Source organism: Columba livia, chromosome 4, assembly GCF_036013475.1.
Source record: "Columba livia isolate bColLiv1 breed racing homer chromosome 4, bColLiv1.pat.W.v2, whole genome shotgun sequence".
Classification (NCBI taxonomy): Eukaryota; Metazoa; Chordata; class Aves; order Columbiformes; family Columbidae; genus Columba; species Columba livia.
The window spans coordinates 9,656,959-9,684,030 of record NC_088605.1 but is presented as its reverse complement, the minus strand read 5'-3'; the positions used below and the strand labels follow the sequence as shown (position 1 = coordinate 9,684,030).

The 27,072-nt window shown below is 38.8% G+C and overlaps 1 protein-coding gene across 4 annotated transcripts in view; it reads left to right on the top strand.

Annotated features, from left to right (window-relative positions):
• The window catches only part of ZFYVE28 (zinc finger FYVE-type containing 28), a 159,602-nt gene that overhangs the window by 112,823 nt on the left and 19,707 nt on the right, over positions 1-27,072 (top strand). For 3 of the 4 annotated variants that reach the window (XM_065060384.1, XM_065060387.1, XM_065060386.1), the window contains exons 8-9: positions 2,592-3,953; positions 13,764-13,868. In XM_065060384.1, coding sequence (XP_064916456.1) covers positions 2,592-3,953; positions 13,764-13,868 — 1,467 coding nt within the window. The remainder of the gene's footprint in view (positions 1-2,591; positions 3,954-13,763; positions 13,869-27,072) is intronic. The other variant, XM_065060385.1, reaches the window with a different exon arrangement.

Genomic DNA, 27,072 nt, shown 5'->3' with positions numbered 1-27,072 from the left:
CTGGGCAGAGATCCCAGAGGGCTTGGCCAGTTCTTGTGCTCAGCCTTAGAACCTACTGTAGAGACAGGCTTCTCTACCTGATGGACCCTGGCCTGACCCAGAAATATTGTATAGAATCATAGAACAGTTTGGGTTGGAAAGGACATTCAAAGCTCATCCAGTGCCACCCCTGCCATGAGCAGGGACATCTTCACCCAGATCAGGTTGCTCAGAGCCCCGTCCAGCCTGGCCTGGGATGTCTCCAGGGATGGTTCATCTACCACCTCTCTGGGCAACCTGGGCCAGTGTCTCACCACCATCAGTGTAAAACATTTCTTCTTCGTGTCTAGCCTGAGTCTCCTCTCCTTTAGTTTAAAGCCATCACCCCTTGTCCTGTTGTAATAGGCCCTGCTTAAAAGTCTGTCCCCATCTTTTTTTTCTAGGCCCCTTTTAAGTACTGAAAGGCCGCAATAATGTCTCCCTGGAGCCTTCTCCAGGCTTAGGTTTTAATATCTTTGCAGGTTTAATATCTTTAATATCTTTGCAGGTCAAGCTTAAACCCTTCACTGTTGAATTTGCTTACTCTGTGTTTTTTTCAAATTAAAAACCCCCAACTTTTTATAGTCCCACATTACTTTGTTTCTGCTTATAAAATCCTACATCACAGCATGTCTGTCAAAACTGACAAACTCAAAATTCATAATACAAAGCCTCATGGCAAAGATTCTTTTATTCTATGTTATTGATTATATTGGTGGAATTCTTTCACAAATAAACAACTATTTGAATGTTGACCTTAAAACTTAAACCATTCTCTGTCAGTTTGTTTTGATGGTGATGTTAAAATGATTAATCTCTTACAGATTACTGTTTAAATAAAAGATCTGAGTAAAGAGATGGTATCATTATATACTGTTTATGCAAAATAAATAAATGTACAGGTCTTGTAAATGTTCTAGTGTGCCACAGATAACTTTATGAGGTAAGTGGCTGTGTCAAAGATTGCCCATTTCCCTTTCTTACTCATTTATGACTGAAAAAATTGTCTAACTTCAGACTTGAAGATGCATATGGAATGATACAAAGAAATACTGACTTCTCTATTAGGGAATGTGGAAACAAGTGAAAAGGGGGGGATAAAATAGCGCAATTGTTCTTATATAGGGTACTTCTTCCATAGAATTTTTCCATTAGAATTTTTTTCAGGGTCATATAACTTTCATATAAAACATGAGTTTTTAAAAAATAAATATGTTAATTGTATGCAATGTACATAACCATAAAAATGTATGTTCTATACTTATCCTGACTTAAGTGTGCTTATCTAAACTATTATATTTTTTCCAAATTGTAGAGTAGCTGATATACACGTCAGATACCAGTGATGTATTTTTTAGGCAATTTGATCTTTTAGTGATAGTACTTGGAAAAAGATTTGGTGTTTGAGTTAACAAGAATACAGGCCATTGCCTGGAAGTCAAGATGTGAGATGCATTGAATGTGTCTTTGGGGTTTTTTTGGTCCTCTTGTTTAGACTGAAGTTACTCCTTTAAGGGAATTAAGTTGTTGTTGTTGCTGTTGTTGCTGCTGCTGTTAAGCCAGCTGCATGTCATCTGCTAGCCAATGATTTCTAATTATGACCTCCTAGCCTCTGTTTAAGCAGAAGGTCTTCCTTTTCGCATACATTCATCTATGCTAAACTATACTTGCTGATCTTTGAAAATGTTGACAGCAGTTCTTGACAGAGGATATTTTTATATGTGGTTTCTAATTCAGAAGCATATTGTAAATCAAATTCAGACCTAAAATTAAGTGCTGTGATGTCTATGCATTTGTTTTAATGTTAGAAAGCACTTACGTGTAACCACCTCAAATAACAGTTTAGGTGCTTATCATCCTTAACTGCAATACTGAGGATGCTTGATAACATTGGGGATGTTACATGACTCTAGAAAACACAGTTTAGTAAATACCTAAACGTTTGCTTTTAGGTCCGCCTGATTCTTCACGTCATGCAGAAGCTCAGCTCCCTCAGGACTGAGTTACATGTTTGAGGCAGGAGACACCCATCTCCCAGTCCTGGTTTCAGTGAACAGGCTTCCCAGACATCAGCGTTACATAAGCAGTGCTGATGAAATCTTTAATGAGTTCTTTTTGTCTGACAGTGTAATGGTGTGAAACTTGTGCGGTACTCTTTTGCAGAATAATTTTAAGAATCTAGTACGAAGGATGGCAAATTGATTTGCTAAGCAAATTCAAATCTGTGAATTAAAAAATTAAAATGACAATATATCTAATGCGGGTCATACTGTCACAATAAGTAGGTGGGGAGGGGTAAAGATCCATTTTTGTGTGTGATTTGATTTATTTTGGGCTGTCATTGCGAGGATGTAAATAATTTGGTATCCTGCATATGCATGAGTAATCTCAAATTCAGGAATCAGCAATCATGTGTTCTGAATATCAATGCCAAATGCACCTTGAGTTACAGCTGAAAGTTCTCTGTGCCCCCAAATTTCTTTACTAATAGTAAAAGCTTTTTTAAAAACTGTAACGTCAGTGCCTCCTATGACTGTAAATGCAAACTGACGTGTGTGTTCCTTCATTTTCAGGGATCTACTTCAGACATTAACAGAGGATGAACTTCACACACTGGAACGTAACCTCTGCATCTCTCAAGATGTGGATTTTCCTGTCAGAGCAGACCCTGAAGTCCCCTCTGTCATTACACCGGGCATAACTGCGACCTTGCCTGCCAAGCAGCTTTCAGGAAAAGCTGAAAACACGGAGGCTGAGCTGGCTTGTTCTATGCAGTACGATGAACAGGAGCTGGAGCAGCTGAATAGGATGGTACACAGAGTCGGAGATGAAATGTCTTCTCTGCTTTCCCCTCCAAGCATCTGTCAGTCTCCAGCTCACAGACCTAGTGTGAGAAACACTTCTAGCACAGAAGCTTCACCAACAAGACACCATCTTGACAATTTAACTGATGAAGAGGACAGAGTGTTTTTCATGGATGACCTAGATGGAGCAGGAGAAGCTCTTGCTGGGTTGGATTCAGTAGGTGATACTTTTGCTTGGGTGAATAACCCTTGCCATGATTCGAAACAGAACCTGCAATATCGAGATGCTTTGTTGTATGAGAACGGCCATCAGGCAGAGGAAACTTTGCTTTTGAAAGATGCTGAAAGTGACTTAAGCAATAATAACAATATTGAAGATAGCAAACAGATGTCTGGCATCTCAGTTCAGAATTCATGCAGCTGTCTAGAAGGTCCAGACTCACAGTTATACCTCAATGGCTGGGATGCATATGCTGATGATGCAGAAATGGCAGAAGTGATAGCTCACAGGACAGGGGGAATGAAAATATCTGCTACTGTGATATTCAACCCTAAATCTCCCTCTAGCTCAGAATCCCCAGTAACAACTCCAGAAGCTGCTATTAGTTGTGTTCCTGGATCTGCTAATCCATTACCAAATGAGGAGGATGAATCCCATAAACTCAGTATAGCTGCCACAAACTGTCTAATTAATTCTTGTGTGTGTTGTGGCAGCTGTGAAGACAGCAGGGAGGACAGTGTTAAAGGTTTGAAGACTAAACATTCTGCAGGAGGTGTTGTAAATGCTTCATACACGTTAGTAAAGTCTAAAGAAATGGACCGTGTAGATAACTTGGACGATTCAGTCCCTGCACAGGAAACGTTAAGACCTGAAACTTCTACTTTGTTAGCAGAAAGAGACTTTGGCAGAGAAGAGCAAAAACTGCCTGTCTCCTCTAAGTGCCTGGCACATTCCTCAGGTTCACAGGTAGGAGCAGAAAATGACTCACAAGGAGAAGCAGAAAGCATCACAAATCAGCAGAAGAAGTGGGAGAAGAGAAAACAGCTATGTGAGAAAAAACAGGACAACAATGAAGATGCTCATAGTGAAAGGACAGCCAAGGAAGACGTCAAGTCAAGATCTAGTTCAAGGTAAGAGCAACTTGAGGTTTTGGTCGTAACGTGCATGTAGATAAATTCCTGTATCCTTGTGTTGATTGGTGTCTTATTAATCTTGATTCGAAAGAATATAGTGTGTTGCAGGATTAAGGAATTTTTCAATTTAAATTTTTTAATGCAAGTACCTTTTTATTGGACTTCATCAGCTTTTTTGGAAAACATTCAGAGAATGCTTGAGTTTTAATAATATAATGTCTCCGTATCATTGAAATCAAATACACTAATCTCACCAGTTTAACGTAACAAAAAGCGTGTTGCTACTAAACATTACCTGGGTCATTACCTCTGTCCTACTCTGCTGTTTTGCAGGAAAAGTGTGTCTGGCAGATACTAAAAAGTTGACTTCTGCATCAGTGCACGGGATTAAATTGGGATCTAAAAATGTTACCTTAGTTTCATTTGAGAGATCTGATCACGTTGCCTGTGGGCACGAGTGTATTTGTGAGTGTCTGAGGCTGAAGGAGCCTAATAGAGTGCAGGAGCAGCTTTTAAACCTATTGGACCATTTCAGCCAAAGCTGATAGAAGAATAGAGGTCATGGATTAAGGTTCTACATAATGACAGTAAGGAGCTAGAGAACACGGAGAGACCATAATAATAGCTGTATTAAAGACAATGCTATGCTTCAGCTTCACTTTCATTAGACATTAGGGATCCTACGCACATCAGTAGGAAAACAGGTTTCATTTTGCTTTGCTACTTAGAGGATAACCTGTTTTGTGGTGAGTAATGTCTTCAGTTCCCTGAAGTATTAATATCATAAAGCAGAAGGAAGAAATTAACTGCAAATTATTGTTGTTTTCTGTATTCCTGTGACAGCTTTCTTCCTTCGTGCCTCACAGTGTCAGTACATGGAAATCGTGTGTGTGACGGAAGATCTCTGTTTCTGTGATATGTGTATAGAGTTCAGGGTCACGCAGTGGGGGTAGCTTGAACCATGAAGCATTACCACAATATAAAGGCTACAGAAATAAGCATTTGTTTAATAACACACCAATTGAATTATGAAATATTTTACTGGTAGTGGAAATAGAATTGAGAGTTCTTTGGAATGGTGTTTATTCCCCTTAGAGGTAAAACACAACTTACTGTGCATGAAACTTCACTTTTGAGAAGGTCATTTTATCTTTCTCATTATTCTGAGTATTTGAGAACTTAAGCTTGCAAGCATGATCATATTCAAGGCCTTGCAACAGAAAGTTAGTGGGCTTCATTTTAAGAAGTAATTCACAAATCCCTTTGACATTTCCTAATTTTATAACACTTCAAGTGGGATACTGCTTACAAGTAATTATGTTTAATTATAATGTCCTGATAAATCATACGTTGTTTACAAAGCTCAGACAATTTGCCTGCTAATTTTTTCCTTGGGGATGGTATGAAGTGAAATTTGGGAGAACAAGTCTACAAAATATAATAAAATTATCTATATGTATAGATATATAAAAGCTTCTTTTTCAGCCTCCCATGGTTTGTTTATGTCATGACCTCCTGTCCGGTCTCAGTTAATATTGTGTAGAAACTTAGTATGAGAACTGTCTGTTTACGGAGTTCTGTAAGTCTGCGTTGCTCCTGTTTGCTCTGGACCCGGCTCTTGGCAGCGCCCCTGAAGGGCTCCAGGATCCTGCCCGGCCTCTCCAGCTGGTTCTGACTTTGTAGACCTTGGTCACACGGTGCCTATGTGGTGGCTTTTTCAGGTTGCAAAAGTCACAGCCTACTTCGCCATTCTTTGTCCAGAAGTTGTCCACAGCTTTGATAATTCCTTTTGTCTTTCTCTGAATTTTTTCTAATTAATACTATTTCTTCTTAGTGCTAAGTGAATCAGAACTACACTTACTCCAGACAGGAACAAACCATGGATTTGCACAGTGGCGTGATTATTTTCTGATGTTTTTCAAGTGGCTCCCGGTATTTGACTTTGGATTTTTTTGCCAAGTGGTGTGCTCATGTCTTTTTGAAGTTGTTTGCCAAAGCCCCAAGATGCTGCTTGTGAGCTCAGAGGCTGTCATTCTGGGTCTCTTGCTAAAATTGTTCTCCCTGTGTTTACCAGTTGAATCTCACCTTGCGGTTCTATTACCTGCTATTCAGATTTAAAGATTCTGTGCAGTTGTTCAGTCTGCTCTTGTTGTTGTTAATAATAGTTTTGCACTGGTAGCAACCTTTCAGACCTCATTGCTCTCCCCATTTTTGCAGATGGTACCTGAAAACAAAACCCCCAGGGTCCTAAGGAACTTCAGCGGTGACATATCCTGCTCTTCTGAGGAGTGGTTGTTTAACAGCTCCTCCTTATTTAAGGTTAAGGATTATTTATCCATTTTGAACCCATTCCTCCTATACTACAGCTCCTTTCTTTTTCTTAAAAGCCTTTAGCGAGGTCTTTAGACAGAAGCTGTTTGGAAATCCGGAGGCTGCCAGCTGAATCACCATTCTTTATGAGCTTCTTGATTCCCTCAGAGAGCTCCCAAGAGGTTCCCTCTGCCACATTATTTCTTCCCTGTCAGACCTTCCCATTATTGTCTACCTATTTTAACTTTTGATAGATTCTGTTACGTTGCTTGGTATGAACATCAGGCTCACAGAACTAGAGCTGTTTGCATCCTCCTGGAGTCCTTTTTCTCTTTAGATCGCCACCTTTAAACTCCAGGCATCAAGGAAGTATTAAATGAGAGGTTAATAATTCATCTGATTCATTCTTGAGTTCTCCTAAAACTCTGGAGTGAATATGCTTGAACACTTTGTTCACAAGTTAGTGGGTTTTGTCTGTTTTCACTCTAGCCTCTTCCACAGTTAGTATGTCAATTACATGTAATTCTGTATATTCATTGTTGAGACAGCTGTACATCTGTTATTGGTTGGCAAATATTCCATTTTTGCAGAAGTGGAGAAATAGGGATGGAGGTATTTTGATACTGGATTCTTGCTCCTTTATTTGGAAATGTTCTCATATTAACTCCTTCAGTATATTCTGCGACACAGAGATGCTCGGGGTCTACTGAGGACTGGATTTAAAAATTATATGTGCGTAGATCCTTAGTTTTCTCATATATCTAAATATAGATTTGGTTTTTGCCTCTGAATCACTAGTCATGTTATCGGTAAAAGAGATAATCCAGTTACAAAACAGAAGTTGGTGGACCTTTTCTTACTCATGCTGCCTGGGCGGTGACTAATCATTGCTTTTCAATGATATTTTTAAATTTGAACATCACATTAGGCTTCTGTGACTGCTCCCTATTACATGCTTGTGAATGCCAACTTAACCGTAGGGGAAATGTTGGAGACAGTAGATTATTTTCAGAATGATGGACCCATTAGCTAGAACAATAAGCAATCTAATATATGTGGAATAGCTGCAGGATATGCTCATTCATCAAATCTATAAATGTATTTACTTTCTAGTTAGTGTATGTCACCAACTAAGTGGGGAAAATTTTCTTTCCCCTGTGTGAATCAAACAGCTGTCAAATGTGTACGTTATGACACAACCTGTTTCTCTTAGTAGATCAGTTCTTATACTATGCAATATGACATTATTTATAGGTATCATTTCAATGATCCAGTCAGGTTTACTGTAATTAATCCGTTCAGTCTGAAAGAGCTGGGATTTCAGGTTTCTCAGCATTCAGTGGAGTTTAAAATACAGATTAAATGCTTTTCTACTTATGGTTTAGGTATTAACATCAACCAATGTCTTTCTCCATTATTTGCATCTAAGCATCTCAAAAGCACCAAAGGCACCAGGAGTCCTGGTCATTAACAAGATGCAAATGTGAGAAGAGCACCAGCAAGACTACAGTCAGTACCGGATCTGCTGGAGGGATGGTGTGATAAGTGAAGGCTGTCATGTAACAAACCCAACTGTTAAACGGGGGAAATAATATAAGAATAGTGCAGAAGGTGAAAAACTATGACAAAGCAGCATTTGGTTTTCTGGGGGTAAAACAGGACATAACACCAAACCCAAGCTTCAGATCTGTATCTAGTAATCCCTCTTTTTTAACTGGAAGCAAGTTATACAGATTTTTTTTTTTTTAAAAGCTCATTCTGTCATAGTATTCTGCTGGCTTTTTCCAAAGAGAAAATTACAGAGCGACGCTCATGTTTATTTGGTGTTTTGGAAATACTTGGCTTTCTGTGCTTTCCAGAGTTGAAGAGTCCTTGTAAAACTGCTAGTTATCCTGCATGTTTTATGGAGCTTGACAGCTTGTTTTGTGTTGTCACGCAATGTTGGATGTTTGTTTATCTACACACCGACCTTAAGAGAGTTCTGATATAAAAAAGGATTCGTAAGCGTAGTTCCTCTCTGCTGCAGGTCTGTTATGTCTAGCTTAAATTATACTTATTTTTCTTTGCCATTTTCCTTGATCTGTTTAGTTAGTGTACTCTTGCTGAAGCCTTTCAGAACGTACATGAGAACTCGCAAAAAACTGATAGTGAGGAGAACTTCTTATCTTCACACTTTTGCAAGCTCTGGCTGTGGCCATCGCCTGTTAGATGCCGGTGCTGTTTGCGTTTATTTGTGGGGGCTTAAAAAATAGAACATTTTGCCATATGCCTTTGCAGTGTAAGGAGGAGGAATGAGGCATCCTTGGAGAAGGATGTTTTGCTATTTGCTGATCTGTATAGCAATTCTAGAATATGATGAATAATTTATTCTCTTCCAGCTTGGTATTCAAGTTGTCTCATTTCTTAGTGTTGCAATTCTGTAGTCTAAAATTGTATATATTGTAATATACTTAAAATTTTATTTCTTCAGCGTATTAAAATGACTTTGTAAAAATGTGAACACCTGTTCTATACAGTTGGTTTCTAATTTTGATTTTTCTGCCTGTATTTTATTTTGTTCACTCCTTAGCAACATGTGATGTGTGCACGTTTTCAGTACAACAACTCTTAGGGTAAATCATTCCACCTTTATAAATGCATAGAAAAAAGCGGTTGTGTTTTGGGGATGGTTACCATTTACATTAAAAAACAACAACAAAAAACCCACACAAATTATCTTTCTAGCTTGTCTTTTGCTTTGTAGCATTTGATTCTCCAAATGCTCCTTTATCAAAACTAGATTAATTGATATGCAATGTAAATTAACTTGATTCAATGTCTTAAATGCATGTTTTCCCTATCATATTCCCGTCACAGTAAGACTTAAGAAAATTCTGTGTCTACATGGCAAAGTTGCCTTTTCCATAAAAAATTAAGGACAGCTTTGCATGTTCACGTGAAGAAAAAAGTGTCTGCTTAGTGTATATTCACTGGCTATTCAGGAGTAAGAAAACTTCTCATCAAGAAGGAACTGGTAGTTGATTTAGAACAAAAAAAAAATCATCATTTCAGCTGCAAAACTTCCCTTGAGCCGTCCTTTCACTGGCTGCTGATTGAAATACCCGTTCCCTGGCTGCTATTCTGTTTCTTTGTGCAACAGGCCAAATTCAGATTCGATATAAATGATCTTTTTTTCATCCCTCCTCCCCTTCTCCTTTTTAACAACGCAAGTGTCAAATTAAAAGTGGCTGAGTTTGACCTTGGCTGTTGAACACTGATTTTGTGCGGTATCTCATCACGTGGCTGCTGTTATGAAGCCTTAGTGTGCAAATAAAATGTGTCAGTGGTTTATTCCAGCTTCTTTTACTAGGCCCATATATCAAATGCAGCAACGGTGAACTGTATTAACTCTTAACATGCACATTCCTGAAATGAGTCTAGTAGGTAAAACAAGAGTTCTGCAAGCCACTTATTTGGGTGGGTTTGGTGTAGCTGACATATGAGGCTTTGGAGTGAACTCTCATGTTGTGAGATAGGAAAGATCTGACCAATTAACTAATGCAACATGGGATGTAATTGTAACTCAAGTAATAACATTCATGGAGAAACCATCCCCTGAAACAACCAGAGGTTCAATTAAATGTGAGAGGCTGGAAGCACATTCCAGTAGAGAAGAGCACACAAACCAGGATGAAAGTGACTTTCAGTTTGGTTTTTTCTTAGTTACAAAAAATGGTTCGCTAGTTTGGTCTGCTGGTATTCCATGAAAAGAGGCAACCACGTCACCCCATGGCACTTGCTCTGTTGCCTCAAATCTTTATTCTGTATTTTTATCAGAAGTGCTGAAGGATTCTATTTTGACGAGCATGGATTCTGGTTTTATCCTGTGCTAGAATGTAATTTTTAAAATAGCACCGTAGGTGTTGAAGACTTCACAAACGAAACAAACTTTTGCCATATTACACAGTTCTAAAAGTCCTGTGAATCCTGGTCCAACATGGCATTAATTTCAAACGAACATGGGATGCGGTGAAGTTCGGGTTGCCCATGGGCTGCTATGGCAGGAGTTAGCTGTGTCAGGTACAGAGCATGTCTGTATGCACATACCTTCTCTCATAATTGTGCTAATGAACATGCGTGCTGAGCTACCATCGGCTGATAAGAGGAACTGTGAGATGGGAAAAGCAGGTCAATTCACCTCAGGATCTACCAGCATCTTAGAAAAGCTGAGCGAGTCTTCAGGCAGACACTAATGAGAAGAAAATTCTGCAAACAGGTATCCTGAGAAGGGATGCAGTGAGTATGTCAGGTGTCTTATTTTGTTTGTGGGTTTTTTGTTTTTCTTTAAAGCTATTCATTATAGTACTGAGAAGGTATAAAACAGAGTTATCTTTATTGGATTCCCATTTCTTGGTACTAAATAAACACAGAATTTCTTATCTGAAGAGTTACAGCCTGAATATGAACCAGAAATAAACATTGTAAATAATAAATATTATTTCTGGTGCAAAAATTCAATCTGTGTTGGTACACAAGTGAGAAAAATGTTTGCACATTGTAATTGTCTAAAGACACATCCTTTATTACAACAAACCTCTGAGAGCGTGATTTGTGTCAAGTGTGTCCAAACAGTTTGTGTTGCCAAGTGCTGACTGAGCAGATGGAGATCTAATATCTGATCCTGAAATCAGTGGAGGGCTCAGCATGCCAGGTTTGTGCACCGAGTAGTAGAAAAGGAAGGCATTTGTGAAGCAGTTTAGAATGGCAAATGGTGTGAAGACAAGGCTTGAAAAGAGATAGTGGAGGTGATGAGAAGAAATTCTCTTGATAGCGACTGGCTAGAGGTGAGAGGGTTCAATGGAGGGGATGATAAGTCTGGAGAAGAGGTACAAGGTATGGTCAGAGAACGTGTGAAGATGAAAATAAAGATAGCATTGAGAGCTTTGACAATGTAGGCTGGTTGTGGGCCGTCATGTTCAGGTTACTCATCAGATTTACTTATCATCAAGGTCCAGCACTTTGTGCAGCCTTTATCAGTGTAGAAGGCTTGGGCTGTGCACTCCACGGGTTAGAAAGTAATTTCATGACTTGGGACAGTGTTGACAGTAAATATCCACTCTTAATAGAGAGATGATATTTGGGGTGGTAGTTTGGTTTATGTTTTAGCCTAGAGCGTTTAACTCCCCCCTAAGATATGAGAAATTTGAGTGAGAGAAAATAAAAGGTGCTGAGTTTGCTACTTGTTCTTGTTTCCTGGTTCTGCTGTTCAGAGATTACTTTCTTCTGAACAATAAATTTAATCTTTGCAAGACAGCTTCTCCTGCTCAATCACACTGTGAAATCGCATGCTAATGGTTTTTAATATCATTTAGCTGCCATAAAACAGGTACTACAAGTACATTTTAGTGGCATGACCATATTGTAAGATTGGATGGGTAAAGGTGATGAGCTATAAAAGAGGAAGCCTTTGTTTAAATGCATATATCTCTTCATAATGTGCAGAATTAGCAAGGGAAATTATATAAAAGGAATGAAAGTTAAATAGATTTTTGTTCAAGTCTGATAAAATTATTTTCCAGTTGTGACTGCTCTCCTTCCATTGAAACCATAGTGCACTTGGGATTTATTTCCACATTGGCAGTCAGAAATGAGGAACATGAAGGGATACGTTTTCCAAGAGATTAGTGGGAGGTAGGCAAACAAATCCTATTACTTCTTAGTGGGATTAGAGCACATACCTTCCATACGCTGCTTTGAAGAATTCCCCTTAAGCATTCTTCCAGACTGCTAGCTGCAAAAATATCTACAATAGTAAATTTGGTAGAAGAAAATAATTTGGAGTGTAGCTGGTTTGACTATGTACCCCGCACACGCCTACAAATCAAAAGAACATTAAAAAATCTGCTAGTAATTGTGGAGAAGTAAGGTAAAATAAGCCTGACCTATATAATTACATCTCTTTTAACTGAAGGTATTTCATAGGTTTCTCTCTACATTGTCCAAAGAATTCTGTTGACTGAACATTTAAGCTCAGCAGGCTCGAATGACTCTTCTGCACTGCCTGGAGCCAACACAGCTTTGATACCTCTGCTCAAGATTGCATGTTTTCTTATCTAGTATAATTTAATTTTTTTCAGCTTGTGGAATTTCCTGCGGTTGAGCAGTAAATTGTTACTGAAACAAAAAATTAGTCTTTCCAAGATAGTTCTATAGTTGGCCCCTCAGTTCAGGAAAGAGATTGAAGTGCTGGAGCGGGTCCAGAGAAGAGAAACACGACTGGTGAAGGGACTTGAACATAAGACCTATGGGGAGAGGCTGAGGGAGCTGGGGTTGTTTAGTCTGGAGAAGAGGAGGCTTAGAGGTGAGCTCATCACTCTCTAGAACTACCTGAAGGGAAGTTATAGCCAGGTGGGGATTGGTCTCTTCTCCCAGGCAGTCAGCAACAGGACAAGGGGGCATGGGCTTAAACTCTGCCAGGGGAAATTTAGGCTGGATATTAAAAGAAATTCTTTCCAGAGGGAGTGGTCAGGCATTGGAATGGCTGCCCAGGGAGGTGGTGGACTCACTGTCCCTGGAGATTTTAAACAGATTGGACATGGCACTTAGTGCCATGATCTAGTAAACAGACTAGAGTTGGACCAAGGGTTGGACTCGATGATCTCTGAGGTCTTTTCCAACCCAGTCGATTCTGTGATTCTGTGTGATAGTCCTCATGAAACTTTTTAATCTTTTAATGCTACTTATGTTGATAATATGATGTAAGATGTAAAACAAAGCATTATTTAAAAGCTTTTCATTAGCCCGGGGATGCCAGATACAAGTTGTGTACCATTCATTTAAATTGTTCATATCCTTTTACTTAGTAGCCAGTGGATGTCCCCTAATGAAGAGCTGACAGTTTGCCATGGGACTGCTCCTTCCTGCTCATCTGGTGGTTTAAAGCACAAAATTAGGTGTGCATATAAGGCAGTTATAGGGACTGAGCAAATTTAGGGATATAGGTGTATTTTCATATCCGCTAAAGACTCAGCTTTCTGCCTCCTCATAGGCTTTTTCCTTCCCTTTGGGAGGAAACTTGGATCAAACTTGTCACGATATTTCAGAAAGTTTTGCAGCTAATTGTTTAGGTTGTTTTAGCCTGAAACATGCAGTGACTCTGTGAACTTTCTGTTTTGTTATATTTCTGCTATAACATCAAACCACACTTGGCAGCATGGGTACACTGTTCCTTCTATGCATTATGAAAATGTAAGATCCTTGGTTCCTTCCTGAATGTTGTATCTGTATGGCATGAATTAAATTGAAGATTTTTGTGAGATGTGCACCCACTGAATTTGCAAAACTGTCTGTCCTGTTGTGAGGAAAGCAGAATAGGTTAGTACCATTTTCTCAAGAGCAAAAACTGCCCGTTGACTCTTATTCTTGTCTAATCCATGAGAAGCCATTAGTTATCACAGTGCTCTGTTTTTCACCCTTGTTTGCTTCAGCAGTTCATTTTGTTTCTGTATGTTTTTTCAGTTCTCAGGATGGCTTACGTGATTCCCCCCTCAGCTCCATCTCCAGCAGTGACTATGAGAGTGTTTCTGTCACTACATGTAGTGTCTCCAGCATATACGCTCTGAGGTAATAACATCGCTTCGCAGTCAGATTTGACAAATGGTATTGGGTTATGCTTGGTTAAAATTTTTCATTGAATTAAGCATCAAGTGACAGCAACACTTCTGAGGATTCTTCCTTCCCAACAAACAGCAGGTGCTTTTTTCTTCTTCTCGCAGTTTTCTTCAGTGCTGTGGCAACTGAGAGGCAACTAATTATGGAAAAGTTTTAATGCATACAGCAATGAATTATGAATGTCAATGATCTCTAATTTATTTGTCCATAGAGCATTTCTTAGGAGAGGCTTCAGGTTTTAGCTTGAAAAATATCAAATGTTTGTCTTAGATATGTCTTGGCTTTCTAGAAAACCTATTTTTTCCGTTTGGTTTAACCTAATAAAATGAGGGGAGCGTTCCAGTTAACAATAATTTAACTTCCATAGTGTTGTTGGCCAAAATTGGTAAGAATGCTTGTTTATATCATCACCTTCTGAAATTCTATGAGTGTTAACTTCAGTTAGTTTTGTTCAGAGCACTTAAAGAGAATAATAGAGGAATTAAGTTTAGGGCAGAAAAAACGTAACTAAAGCAGAAATATGAGTTCTTTGCTTCTTTCAGTGTTTGCATGACGTATGTATGTGATGTATTGCATACATTGCATGCAGTAACATTTCTACTCCGGTATAGGCAGATTGAAATACCACTAGTTCAGTTGAGGTAGATCTTCTTCCACTGCTTCTTGTCCTCCCTTTTTCATCCATTTATCTCTACCCAGCACTTCATTTGAACTTCAGAAATTCCAAATTTTATCTAGGTTTGGGGACAGAAAGAGGGAGTAAACTGTCTTTTTTAATAGCGATAGAGGAAATGGTACGTGTATATATATATATATATATATATGTATATATATATTTATTTATTTATTTATTTGTTTGTTTTTTTTTTTAAAATGTGCCCATCTTTAGGCTCAGTTTTTTTAGAGTTTCATATTTTTAAGATAAGAGCAGAAAAACGCAACTAAAACTGTCTTTTCAGGGGTTTAATTTGGAAATACATTTCCTTTTGACTGTTCTTCAAACAGAACCCAATTAACCTGTGTGCAGTGGTTGCCCTCTTCTAAATACCGTCTACATCCAAGACTGTTTCACACAGGCCTGGCTGAATGGACAGTAGAAGTAACTTCAGTTATTCTTCAGCAAATAGGCCATTTCAGTGTACTTAATTTTCTTGCTTTTTTTCATTAACAATAATTACAAATTTGCAATATTTTATGAAAAATAATTAGCCTAAAAAAATTCCCAAAGTGCATTTATTTGGCATTTCAGCCTACCGTGAAGTCATAATCAATTCCTTGGTGCTGTTAGATAACAAATACTGAGGCTGAAATTCCTCTTGTCAGATTGCAGAGTGTTTTGCAAATCTAGCTTAGCCAGATGTCTTAGACTGGTGTCTTAGACAGCACAGACTGAATGGGTTTTAAACAATGAAGCATTGTATATGTGGAATTCTATATATATACGCATTTGTTTTCCAAATGGAGAACCAGGAAGGAAATTCCCAATTCTTGGATCCCAGAAGTGCTGTTCAACATGTGGGTCTTTGATGCCATTTTCATCTCTATTGGTAGCAAAAAGCTGTATGGGCTGTGGGAACCATTTGGGACCCGTTAAAGAAGGCGGCTTCAAATCAGCCTGTGATTTGCTGCCTTAAACTTTTTCCATCATCAACCGGTGCTGTATAATTTTTTGAGCTATATTCATCCCACCTAATTTTAGGCACCAAACTGATATACTTAAATTAGTTTTGCTGCTGTAGGTTCCTTGTTTAGTCAATGGAGAAAAGCGGTAACCTCGATTAAGCGTGTAATTTGTTGAAATGCATCTGGCCATAGATTTTCCTTCTGAAATCAGAACTGTGATTGCATACTTTGATTACTGACTGTGCACACACAGTAATTTGAAAAACATTTTAAAACCTTGCTGAAGATTTCCAGAGCAGAAATCGGAAAAAAGGTCTTAGAGGGCTTCTCAAATGGTTTTGCTAAGGAAGAGCTGATTATTTCATTGGCACCTGTGTAGAAGGTTCCTCCTCTAGTCTCGGAGCTCTGATGGTCGAGAAATTTAATGTTCAGCTCAGTTCAGGTGATGATCTATTCAAAATGTTCTTTAAGCAGTATCTAGACATGAGGTGCCCATATCAGTAGTGAATTTTCTCAGCAGTGAATAAATGTGTTCCCTGTATTTCAGAAGGTTTCAGAGAAACTGTGGTTTTAAGCAGAATTTTTTTGTACCATCAGTGTGACTGTGCAATAATACTGCTGACTTCAGTGAAAATGAGATGCTTATAACTACAGCAGGGAAGTGGCAATTGGTCCATTGTTTGTATTATGATAGCTCCAGGAAACAATCCACCAGTTTTTCCATTTTAATGGCTTATTTTTTGTAAATGTCATTTTTAGAGCCATTTTTAATATAACTTACTCAGTTGTAAATAGTCCGCTAATAAAAACACACTGCTGGAATCTTACCCATTTCCTTGTTGGAAGTAGTCAAGCCAGTAGCTTCTAAAAATAAACCATTTGCAGGAGTTTGTCCGTCAGCTTTCAATATGTATTAGAATTGTTGGGCAAGACCCTGAGAGAGCCATTAATTTGAGTGGAAACCTAAGTGAGGGCTATTCAAAAGCTAACAGAATGAGATGACTTTATGCTGAAAGCCAAGAATGAACTTGAATTCTCTGCAAGACCGGAGCTGGAAAATGCCAAGAAAAGCATTGTTTTGGGAAAGATGAGGGAAAAAAAAGTGAAACAACAGAAGAATAAGGTAGTTTATTTTAAGCCAATGGAGTTTTTGGAGTAAGGCAGTGCAAGGGAAGCTTGAATACAGATTCATCAGTGTTTCTTCATTTGCCTGCCTAAAGTACATGCTAAAGCCTACTTCATTTAAAGCCTATGATGACCCAATAAATGACAACTTTAAATATAGATAATAACTTTTAAACTAACCTTAATGATACAACACATGCCTTCTCTGATCAGCAATCACTTTTTTTAAGGTATGTCATTGTAGCTTAAATATTGGTGTTTTGGGGTATTTTTTTTCTACAGTTTTAGGCATTTACAAAAACCAGTGGTAAAGTTTTAGTCTGTTACCTCCTTTCACAGACCATAAATACCTAATGTGTTGTGTGACTCAGGCCTCTGCCTAAACAGCAAGACTGCTAGCAATTACAGTGAGATATTTATCTGGCTTTTTCTGTTGGAATATCTGTATTTGTGTACATGTGGGCAGCGCCCAAGGTCGTTGGCTTGCTGGATGTAGTTGAAGGCTATCACTTTATGTATTTTGAGTATATCCTTGCTAGTGTAAACACATGTGAAACAAGGCGGGGAAGATTATCATAGTGTATGAATGAGAGAGATGAGATTTTGATGACCTGTTTCAGAAGCAGAGGGTGCTTTGCAGGAGACTGAAGCCACCTTGCCAGTCAGTTTGCAGAACCACAGAACAGCCCAGGTTGAAAGGAACCTTGAAAGATCGTCTGGCCCAACCTGTCATGGGAAAGGGAGCCTAGATGAGATCAAGCACCCTGCCCAGTTGCATCTTGAAAACCTGCAGTGATGAGGAATCCACCACATCCCTGGGCAGGTTGTTCCAGTGATTCGTTGTTCTCACTGTAAAAAAATTATGATGTTGAGATAAAACCTTTCCCGGTGCAGTTTGCACCCATTGCCCCTTATTTTCTCCACACGGCTCCTTATGAAGAGAGCCTCCATCCTCTTTGTAGCTGCCCTTGAGGTACTGGAATACTATGGTAAGGTCCCATCCAAGCCTTTTCTTCTCCGGGAAGAAAAGACCTAAGTCCTTCAGGCTTTCTTCATATGGCAGGTTCTCTAGCCTTGGATTATCTTCATGGCCCTCCTTTGGGCCTTCTCCAGTTTGTCTGCGTCTTTCTTGACTTGTGGGGACCAGAACTGGACACAGTACTCCAGGTATGGCCTGACAAGCGCTTGGTAGAGTAGGATGATCACATCTCTTCTCTCTGCTAGTAATGTCCCCATGGATGCAGCCCAGGATCCAGTTTGGCTTTGTTGCTGCAAGGGTGTGCTGCTAACTCCTGCTCAGCTTGGTGTCCACCAGGACCCCCAGGTCCCTTTCAGCTTTGATTCTGCCAATCCCAGTGCAGGACCTTGCACTTGTCTCTGTTAAACCCCACACTGATTCTGCTGGCCCACTCTTCCAGCCTGCCCAGGTCACTGGGTAAGGTGACCTTCCCTTCTGACGTGCCCACCTCACCACCTGCTGCAGTGTCATTAGCAGCCTTGGTGGTGGTGCTCTCAATCCCATTGTCCAGATCATTTCTGAAGATGTTCAACAGTGTGAGGCCCATCGTCAATCCCTGGAGGATCCCATCTGTGACAGGCTGCCAGCCTGAGTAACAGCCACTGATCACCACCCTTGGAGTGGAGCCTGGAGGCCAGTTTCTTGCCCATCTCACAGACCAAGCCAAGTTCTTTTGGGTGACTGGTTTGTTACAAAGCCAGGTTTTGCTCTGGGTTTTGCCATCAGTAGACTTGAGCACCTCAAAGAGTATGCAAGAAGGAAAAATAACTTGGACTGTGAATTATAGTAGGAGAATTTAGATCTTTTGTCTCACGGTCCACAGCTACCCACTCATCTGTGCTATTAAAGCCACAGCACAGAGTACATGCCCACAAGTTTTAATAAAGCGATCGTAACTACCCCGAGGATTTTGTAGATGACAGTTTCGAGGACAACAAATGCGTTAGCAACATGTTTTAACTGATGTGTCACACTTTGCTTGATCAGCCATGTCTCCAGATCTTCTCTCTTGTAGTTTTACCGTGGTTAACCTGGTCAGGTTATACTTGTTTAAGCTGTGCAAAATGACAGATTAATTCTGCGTCAGTGTTTGGTGCTGTCGCTCTTGGTTTGATCAGTGCGTTACTGTGGATGTACTTTCCTTTTTTACTGTAGAGCTTTTCTTTACCGAAAGACGGCTCGTAACCAGAAAAAGGCTGGTGATAATAGCTTTATGTGCTGGAATCATGGAAATAAAGAGCTCAGCGAGAAGAGCTGTGGGAAGAGAAAAGGATTTATACCTTGAGCAAATCGGAATGGCTCTACAATAGGTGCCATTCCTGCCTGATTATTTTGAACTGCAAATTGCCTGTGTGTGTTTTGGGCACCGTGCGGCTGGGCTGTTTCATATAGCTCTGTCACTCAAGCAGCATGAGGGCAATTAATATGCATATTAATACAGTTATAAACAGGGTGCTGTGTACAGTCTTCTCGCTTTGCTGCTAAATCCCTTGTCCCAACAGCCAGCTGAGCGGTACCAGAAAAACCAAATTGCCGGCGTTGATGAGGTCTGTCAGCTTTTGCTTATGATTTTAGTCAGGGAGACATATGTGACTGAAGCAGATGTCTGTAGCTTTTCACCACCAGGATTCTTCTGGATGTGTTTCATGCCTATCTTGTTCTTCACGCTGCAAGACAAAAAATCCAATCTCCAAATGTTGCAGCATTTTCTAAGCTGTAGCATTCCCTTTTAGGAAATTCCACAAGGTATTTTGGGGTATATTATATGTTTATCTTTGTCTTCCGTAACAAGTAACTGATGCAGATTTATTTTCTCAAGGAATAACCCAGGCAGTTTGTGTTGAACTACTGTTAACAAGTGCTTTTTACAGTGGGAAGGTGAAAATTCAGTTTGAAGTTTATTGGTCTTTCCCTATTAAAATTATAAACGTCATATTTTAGCTATGTTAAAATATCCGATATTGTTGAAGTAAATTAAATATAAAGTATGTTCCTCTCTGTGTAAATCAAGTGAAATAGGACAATATTTTAAGCAGCATGGGCAATAAGTCTGTTCTAGCAGAACTGGTAGACACCTCAATATTTGGCGTTTGGGGGCTGTGTTCCAGATGCAATATCATCTGCCTGCAGACTGACAGAAGCGATCATAATGGGTTTGTGTTCTAATTTCTACATAGCTCACTTGTAATTTTCATTTTTAGTAATTTGGCCACATTTATAGTCATGTTCATTTTAATGATGTGTAAAAATCTGTTGTGGAATGTCACTTGGTGTTCCCTGCGCTACTAATAGAACAAAAATTACTAGCTCTCAGAAATTAGATTTCATTTTACAGATCGTTTTCCCAAAAAAAACCCCTTAGAATAGCATGTTTGGAAGTTTTGAGATTATGTGTAATTAACTAAAATCACTATGGTAACTGCAGCTTTTGCAGAGTTTTTGGTAATGCCTAAAACCAAGATACGTTGTAAAACCACGGTTATATTGGAGGAAAAGAGAGGGAATTTCTTCATACTGGCAGAGGCATTGAAGTTGAAAAATGAAGAGAAAGCTTTCTTTTCTAATTACAATTTTAAGTCTCCACCTAATACTTTAATTAGCTTTTCTCAGCATTGGCTCCCACGGCTGGATACTGAGTTCCTGCGGGATTCTCCTAGACCCAGAACGCCTTAATGCTTCAGCTGGTTGTTCTGTATTGTTCTTTGAGGGAACCGATGGAGGCGATATGAAAACGTTGTGCTAATAAGTTTCCCTATCCCTCAGAGTTCCTCCTGCTGGAACACGTTTTTCAGTGCTGCTGCTCCATCTTCATTTCTGCCCCACGCAGGAGTTGCCACTCAGGAGAGTACCTGCTGGAATTGGGTGCTGAATTAATTCACTTTTAATTCAACTTGCCATACAGCAAGTTGCATATCGCCGAGGACACTGCAGAAGAGCTTTATGAAATCACTCTTTGCCCTTCAAAGTATTTGTATCCATCTTCAGGTCTCCTGGTTCTGTCTGTCCTGCATCAGGTTCTGGATAAGGCTTAAAAGCTGGGACTGGTGTTCCCATCCCTGTATCAGAGACTGGAGCTGATATTACATACCATTCCTTTATAAGTGCTATATTATTTCTGTTTTTCACTTTCAGTTTTTCCAGTTCAGGGTTATTTTTGAAGTTTAAATATTTATGTGCTCTAATCTCATATTATTTGTCCTTTTGCAGTGTGAGTGAATGTTTGGGAGCTTTAAATGCATGTTCGATTAGAAAAAAGTGTTACAAAAAAAGGTCATGGTGGAATTGACAACATCTTAGAACCTAAGCAATATTCTAACTTCTATTATTTTCAGTTCTATTTTTTTCTTGAATTTTACAATAACCTGATCTTGCAGGTTTTATCCCTTTTTTGTTCGATTTTAAGAAAAACAGAAAATGTGGTACCTTGCGAGTATCTGACGTTAAATTTGATGGTTAGTAAGCAGCCCTGTGGATTACTAATGCTCTTAAGTTATTTGTTCATATGCACTCTTATAGAAGTTTTATCTCTAATGACCAAAAAAGCTATTTGGGAGAGAGCACTGTTAAAGCTGATAAATCCTACACTGTCTGTGGTGTTGTTTTTTTTTGTTAATTCCCATTTGAAATACAGTATCTTTGCATTCTTCTGAAAACCCAGGCCAGACTGGTAATGAGTTTGAATGAGCCCGTTGTTGAGGTAGAGTTTCTTATGGTGGATCTATTTAGCAAGATGCAGCTCCAACAGCTGTGGGTTCGGATAAGTCCAATGTGATAAGTACAAGGAGAAGGCTCTGCAGTGTGATGGTGGAAGGGCTGAGGGAGGATGTTCTTCCAGAGGGGTGGGTGGCTGCACAAGATGCTAGGACATTGAGCATGAGTTCTTGCTGTTTATTTAAAATTCAGTTTTCTTCAGGGCTGGGGAATTTTCCCCAACTGAAGGTATAATTTAGGACATGTGGCTAATCCCATTAGCCGAATGACTGATATTCATTAGCTGACTTCAGATTGCCCGCCTCAACTGGGGCCGAGTAAACTAAGAAGGGGCTTCTGCAAATCTTCCCCCTACTGTGGAATTCAATAATTCCCCTACTGTGGAATTCAAAAGGTTGACAGCAGATGGGGCTTTTAGCACATGTCCTGACATGTATGGAGCTCATACATGTGATAATGTTGTCATCTAGTCAAGTCCACTCCTTTTCTGGTGGTGCTTGGTTGGGTTGTTCCTGACAGCGATTTGCATGCAGTTGTCTTACTTGTTTCTCAAGGGTTCTGCAGCCTTGGGAACACTTTATGGGTTTGATCTGTTTCCCTCTCTAGAATTTTCTCTTAAAATAGAGACAAAATACATGAAGGATTGCGTTTAAAAACCCTCTTGACACAATAAAATATTAGGGTTAAAAAGTCAAGAAATAAAGTTCTGAACTGAAGCATTTTTTGGTCTGCTTTAAATGTAGCTTCTGAGATCATTCCTTAAAATACAGTCCCTACCTAAATAACTATATGCTATTACTTAAATAAGACGATATGTTCGGGATTGGGTTTAAATGACTCTGAGTGTATAGCCACTCCCCTTCACTTAAAATAATTGTAAGAAACCATTAATGCTAATTTTCTTCCCAACCATATAAAAACCAGTACATGTTAGAGACCAGAGAGTGGAACCTGCTGTTCATTGTGTTCCTTGTGAGAGTATCCAAAACGAAACACCAGAAGTTCTGCAAAAAGCAGAATAGGAAGTAGTAATTATATTTTTTTTGAGTGCCATGGAGTCATACAAACCAAACCTCTCTCACTTTTCTCATGTATGCAACCTTTGTCTTTCCCCAACTATTGTCTGATAGTTTAGATGGCCCTTGGAACAGTTATTTATTCTTTTTTCAAATGGGAACCCAGAGTTCACTATAGCCTTATGAAGTATAAAAGTAGCAGTAATAGCTTGGGAAAGACAGGTTGACAGGTTAGTGGTGGGGTTTCCAGCTACAGCCTCCACAAATATCAGTGGGATCGATGTAGTTTTAGAAATTGTGAGCAGACAATCACACTGATTTGCCTGCAAAAGTTTAGGAGCTTGATTTTGGGTTTTGTGGGTTTTTGTTGTTGTTGTTTGGTTGTTTTTTTTGTGTGTTTGGGTTTTTTTTAATTATTTAAATTGAAAATATTGAGATGGAAGAGAAAAAATCTTAAATATCATAGATTGGGTAGAAAGTATATGTTACACATATTGTACACGGAGCATAAAGTGGCCGTTGTGCTACCTTCTGTATGGACAAAAATGAATGCCAGGGAACTCATTATATTGTTGGGGTTTTTTTTAAATATTTTACAAACAATAATATTCAAAACATATGTATGTATATATAATGGAAATTTAGGTACATGATACAGCTATGTATGTCTATATATATATCTATATCTTTATCCTAGTTATTCAAAACGTGGCATTTTGAGTAACAGATGAGAGAGATTCATTAAGGTTCATTAAGATTTGCACCAACTAGTGCAAATGAACTGATGTTTAAGTTGAAGGAACTGCATTGTGAATGCTTTGTGGACAGTCTGTCGTAATTCTTTTATGAACCATCACTGGTATTTAAGAATTGCCCTACTATCCCTTTGTAAAAACTTTCAGCCTGGTTAATAGTTGCAGCGTCCTTTTGTGACATAGGAATGTGTGAAATCATAGAAAACCTTTTGCAAAGTTGTCGCATTTTGTTACTGTAGAAGGCATCTCACCTGCTTCCATATGGCACGGATCAAACTTTGCTGAAGAGCAGCTCTGTCTCAAAATTTATCACACTCATTTTGCCAAGCAAGTAAACCTCTACATCAGAATAGTACCACTGAATACATGGATTTTTAATTCACTGTGAAGTGGATTTATAATACAAGCTTTGAATTCCCACTGCAGCGGGAAGTGTTACCGCTCTTGTTGTGAATAGTTTGCTGGAGATTTTGAGCAAGTGAATAGTCATTGCTGGTGTCACGGGGGTTAGTATAACACAAAAGGTGTAGGGATAGGTGCTGAATTATGTGTTAACACTTTTCCAATAAACATTTGTAGTATTGTTCATAGAACTTCTAAGCATTTTGCTTTTAGACTTCTGTAGAATGAGTTTTTCTTGCTGGAACCTGAGCCCTCTCACTTTAATGGCACCATTGACAATCTTTGGAAATCTGTGCCTGAAAATTAGCTGTAATCAGACTTTGCCTGTAATCGGAGACTTAGAGGGTTATCTTACTTTCCAATTATATTTGGTGACATTGCATCCTTTATAGTAGAATAGATATATTGGGGTTACTCCTTTGCAAATAGTGGCCACTTTTGATCTAAGGTTTCTAAAAAGAAATAAAACCAAACGACTTTTTAAAAAAGGTTTTGCTATTATTTTGAAAACATTGTAATTCATTTGATTTCTTTGTATTCAATACAGTGAGCTTTTAAATTATTTTTACCTGCCAGTGCTGCATATTTAATGCATACTTCAGATATTCTGAGGGTTTGTTTGTGAGTAATGAGAAATTCTTTGAGACGATCTCATACATTCTGCATTCAGTTTGGAGCAGATTTCAGGTTTAATGGACCAAATACTTCTGGACAAATTTGGAAGGAAACATCTGTTAGTGGTTGCAGATTTCTACCACTACTCTTCTTTGAGCTCCAATGTAAAATATTTTAATTAGGACCAACTTTGAATCAATTGACTTTGGTTGTTCCATTTTAGACTTTGCTGCTTTCACTGGTTTTGGATGAGTGTCAATGCTCAACAAATTCAGCACAAGGCCATCAGTAGCACAGATGATTACCTGAAATAACTGGCCTTTCAGAAGTCTGAAAGTGTCAGACATAATCGTGTTCCACATGTATGGATATGACTGTTTAACCTGTCTCAGAAGTAACCTTTCGAAATTTAATTCTGTAATGTTCCATGGGTGTAAGATGATCTCGTGTACAATTGCATTATTGGGTTTTGGTTGCTTATACATATATCGCTACATTTCCCAGTCAAACTTTGACACCAGGCAACTGCTCTAGAGAGAAATCTTTAAAGTGCTGAAAGATTTTTTGCTACTGTTGTAACTTGACAAATGGAGAGCAGTTTTAAAATTGCCAGCCAGGTTAGGTAAGAAGCTAATTCATTGCATGTGGCACAGGGTATCTGTTCCTTTATAACATATAGGCAGGTTTACTGTTTGGAATCAACCTTTTTCATAATGTCTTATTTCTTGATATTTGCCTTCTGACGTGTTAACTTTGCAGTGTTTTTACAATATGAAAAATAAATGCATGATAAGCATTGCTTATATGATAAACATTTCACAAGGGGAGTTCCACACTTATTTTGGTCTTGTCTCTTCTTAACCTAATTCCTTGGGTAATGCAGGGTTCTCTTCAACCAAGAAGCTGAGAAAATGAGGACTTGTCTCTAGCTGCTTAGTATGGCTATTTACGTTCTGCACTGATACTGGATTGTGCAGATATCGGCAGTGAAACATTCCAGATCTGAGTGTAGCCTGACGTTAATGAAATGCTTCCTATGCATCTGGTATCAGCTGAGAATTCTGAGCCAAATCATGCATGTTGGATAAGCCAAGTAGGAATGGTATTCCTTATAGAACTAAAAAAAAATAACTGGTTTGAAAGAATAGTTTGGGGAAAAGGTAAGCTGAACTTTGTAGATCAGAATTCAGGTTTATTTTTTATAATATCAATTTTAAAAAAAGAAAGAATTTTAAATATTTTCACAGATGCCATCACTGCTGTTTGGGGTACCCTGTTATAAGGAAAGCTGTCTCTTTTGCCGTTTATCTGAAACAATTGCTATATTCATGTTCTTAGAGTAATTCTGTCCGCCTCTATAACATTAATTTTCTGGTTACATTATTTTAACAGTAAGATACATTTTAAAGTAAAGAACAGATGGTCATTAGCTATTCTTTGAGAGTCATTTTCATCTAACTCTAACTTGGCCCTGTTGCTGAAGGTAGAATAATGGTTTCTAAGTCTGTAGAGATTCTTAGGCGCACTTGTAAATTATTCTGTATCGTTGACTTTTCTCTGTCCCATGGCACAAGCAATCCTGAATACAAAATATCCTTGTTTCTGAACGTTTTGTTTATGGATATTGTACTTGACATGTGAGCGTGCATATGGAAGTTTATTTAATGGCAGTATGCAAACATGCTGACCTTCCATCCCACAGTGCTGAAGCCGTTTGTATGTGTTCAGCAATAGGGATTTTTAAGGCAAAAAATGTTCAAACCAGTCTTGTGGTGGGCCATGACCAGTCTTAGTGACACACCACAAAATCTAACACGGAATAGCCTGGATCAGAAGTAGGTCAAACCAAATTCCTTGGAGGAATTAGGAAGTAGGTAAAACTACATTCCTCCCAGTTGGAAGAAACTTGAAAAACCAAATGTTATTAGTACAGTTGGTCAGAGCTCAATCAGGACTGTGGAATGAGCCTTTCTTCCTTTCTGCAAAATGGAAAAGGACTAAGTAGTTTATATTCTTGAAAAGCCCTATTGACAGCTCTCTGCCCACTGAACGCCTTACTCTGAAATATTTCTTCAACTGTGATTTGAAGGGAAGAGTCATCCCTGAATCAGCCCCCCGCCGAGGGTTTTGCTTATTGGGAGTTTCAAAAGACCACGGTATTGGGATTGTGTAATTACAGACTGCATTTGGCGCAGTCCTGAGGCCAAATCTTTTAGAAAGAAGAAAATAAGTAGACCATATTTGGTAATGTTATGAGACAGGAAAACTCCTTTATCTGTATACGTGAGTGTTTGTGCGAGCAGGTGATTGATTGAGCCCGTACCATTGCAAATTAGGAATCGCTTCCTGGCTCTCGTGGCTTTCAGTTTACCCCTTCATAAGCTGTGTTCTTATGTGACCTTCTCATTGCCTCAAACACTGGCCTTTCCACACCGACAGGCTTGCTATTGTAATATATATATTATATCCCCTATGGAAAACCAAAGGAAAAATTGAGAGCGCGCGTTCTCACTTGTTTCCAAGTATCTTTAATAAACCTACACAGTTGTGGTGCTGAGGGAACTGTAAACATAGAACTAATATCTTTTTACAAGAATTTGCTTTTGGTAATAGGAATAGATAACATGAATGAAATTAGTCTCTTGCAAGCCGGCTCTTTACTCTGTCTTGGAAAGAATGGGAAGCCAGTTAAGGTACTCGTGCTACACATTTTCCATTGATATTGCTGTCAATAAGTAATCTCCAGTATTTATTTTCAGTTCTGTTTTTACTAGGGCTTTTAAGGTGGTGTAGCCTAATAAATTCATGTTTATATTTAAAGGATTACCTGTATAGCCTACAGCTAGAATTTCAAAACTACATCCCAGAAAATTTTCTTAAAAATAATTATA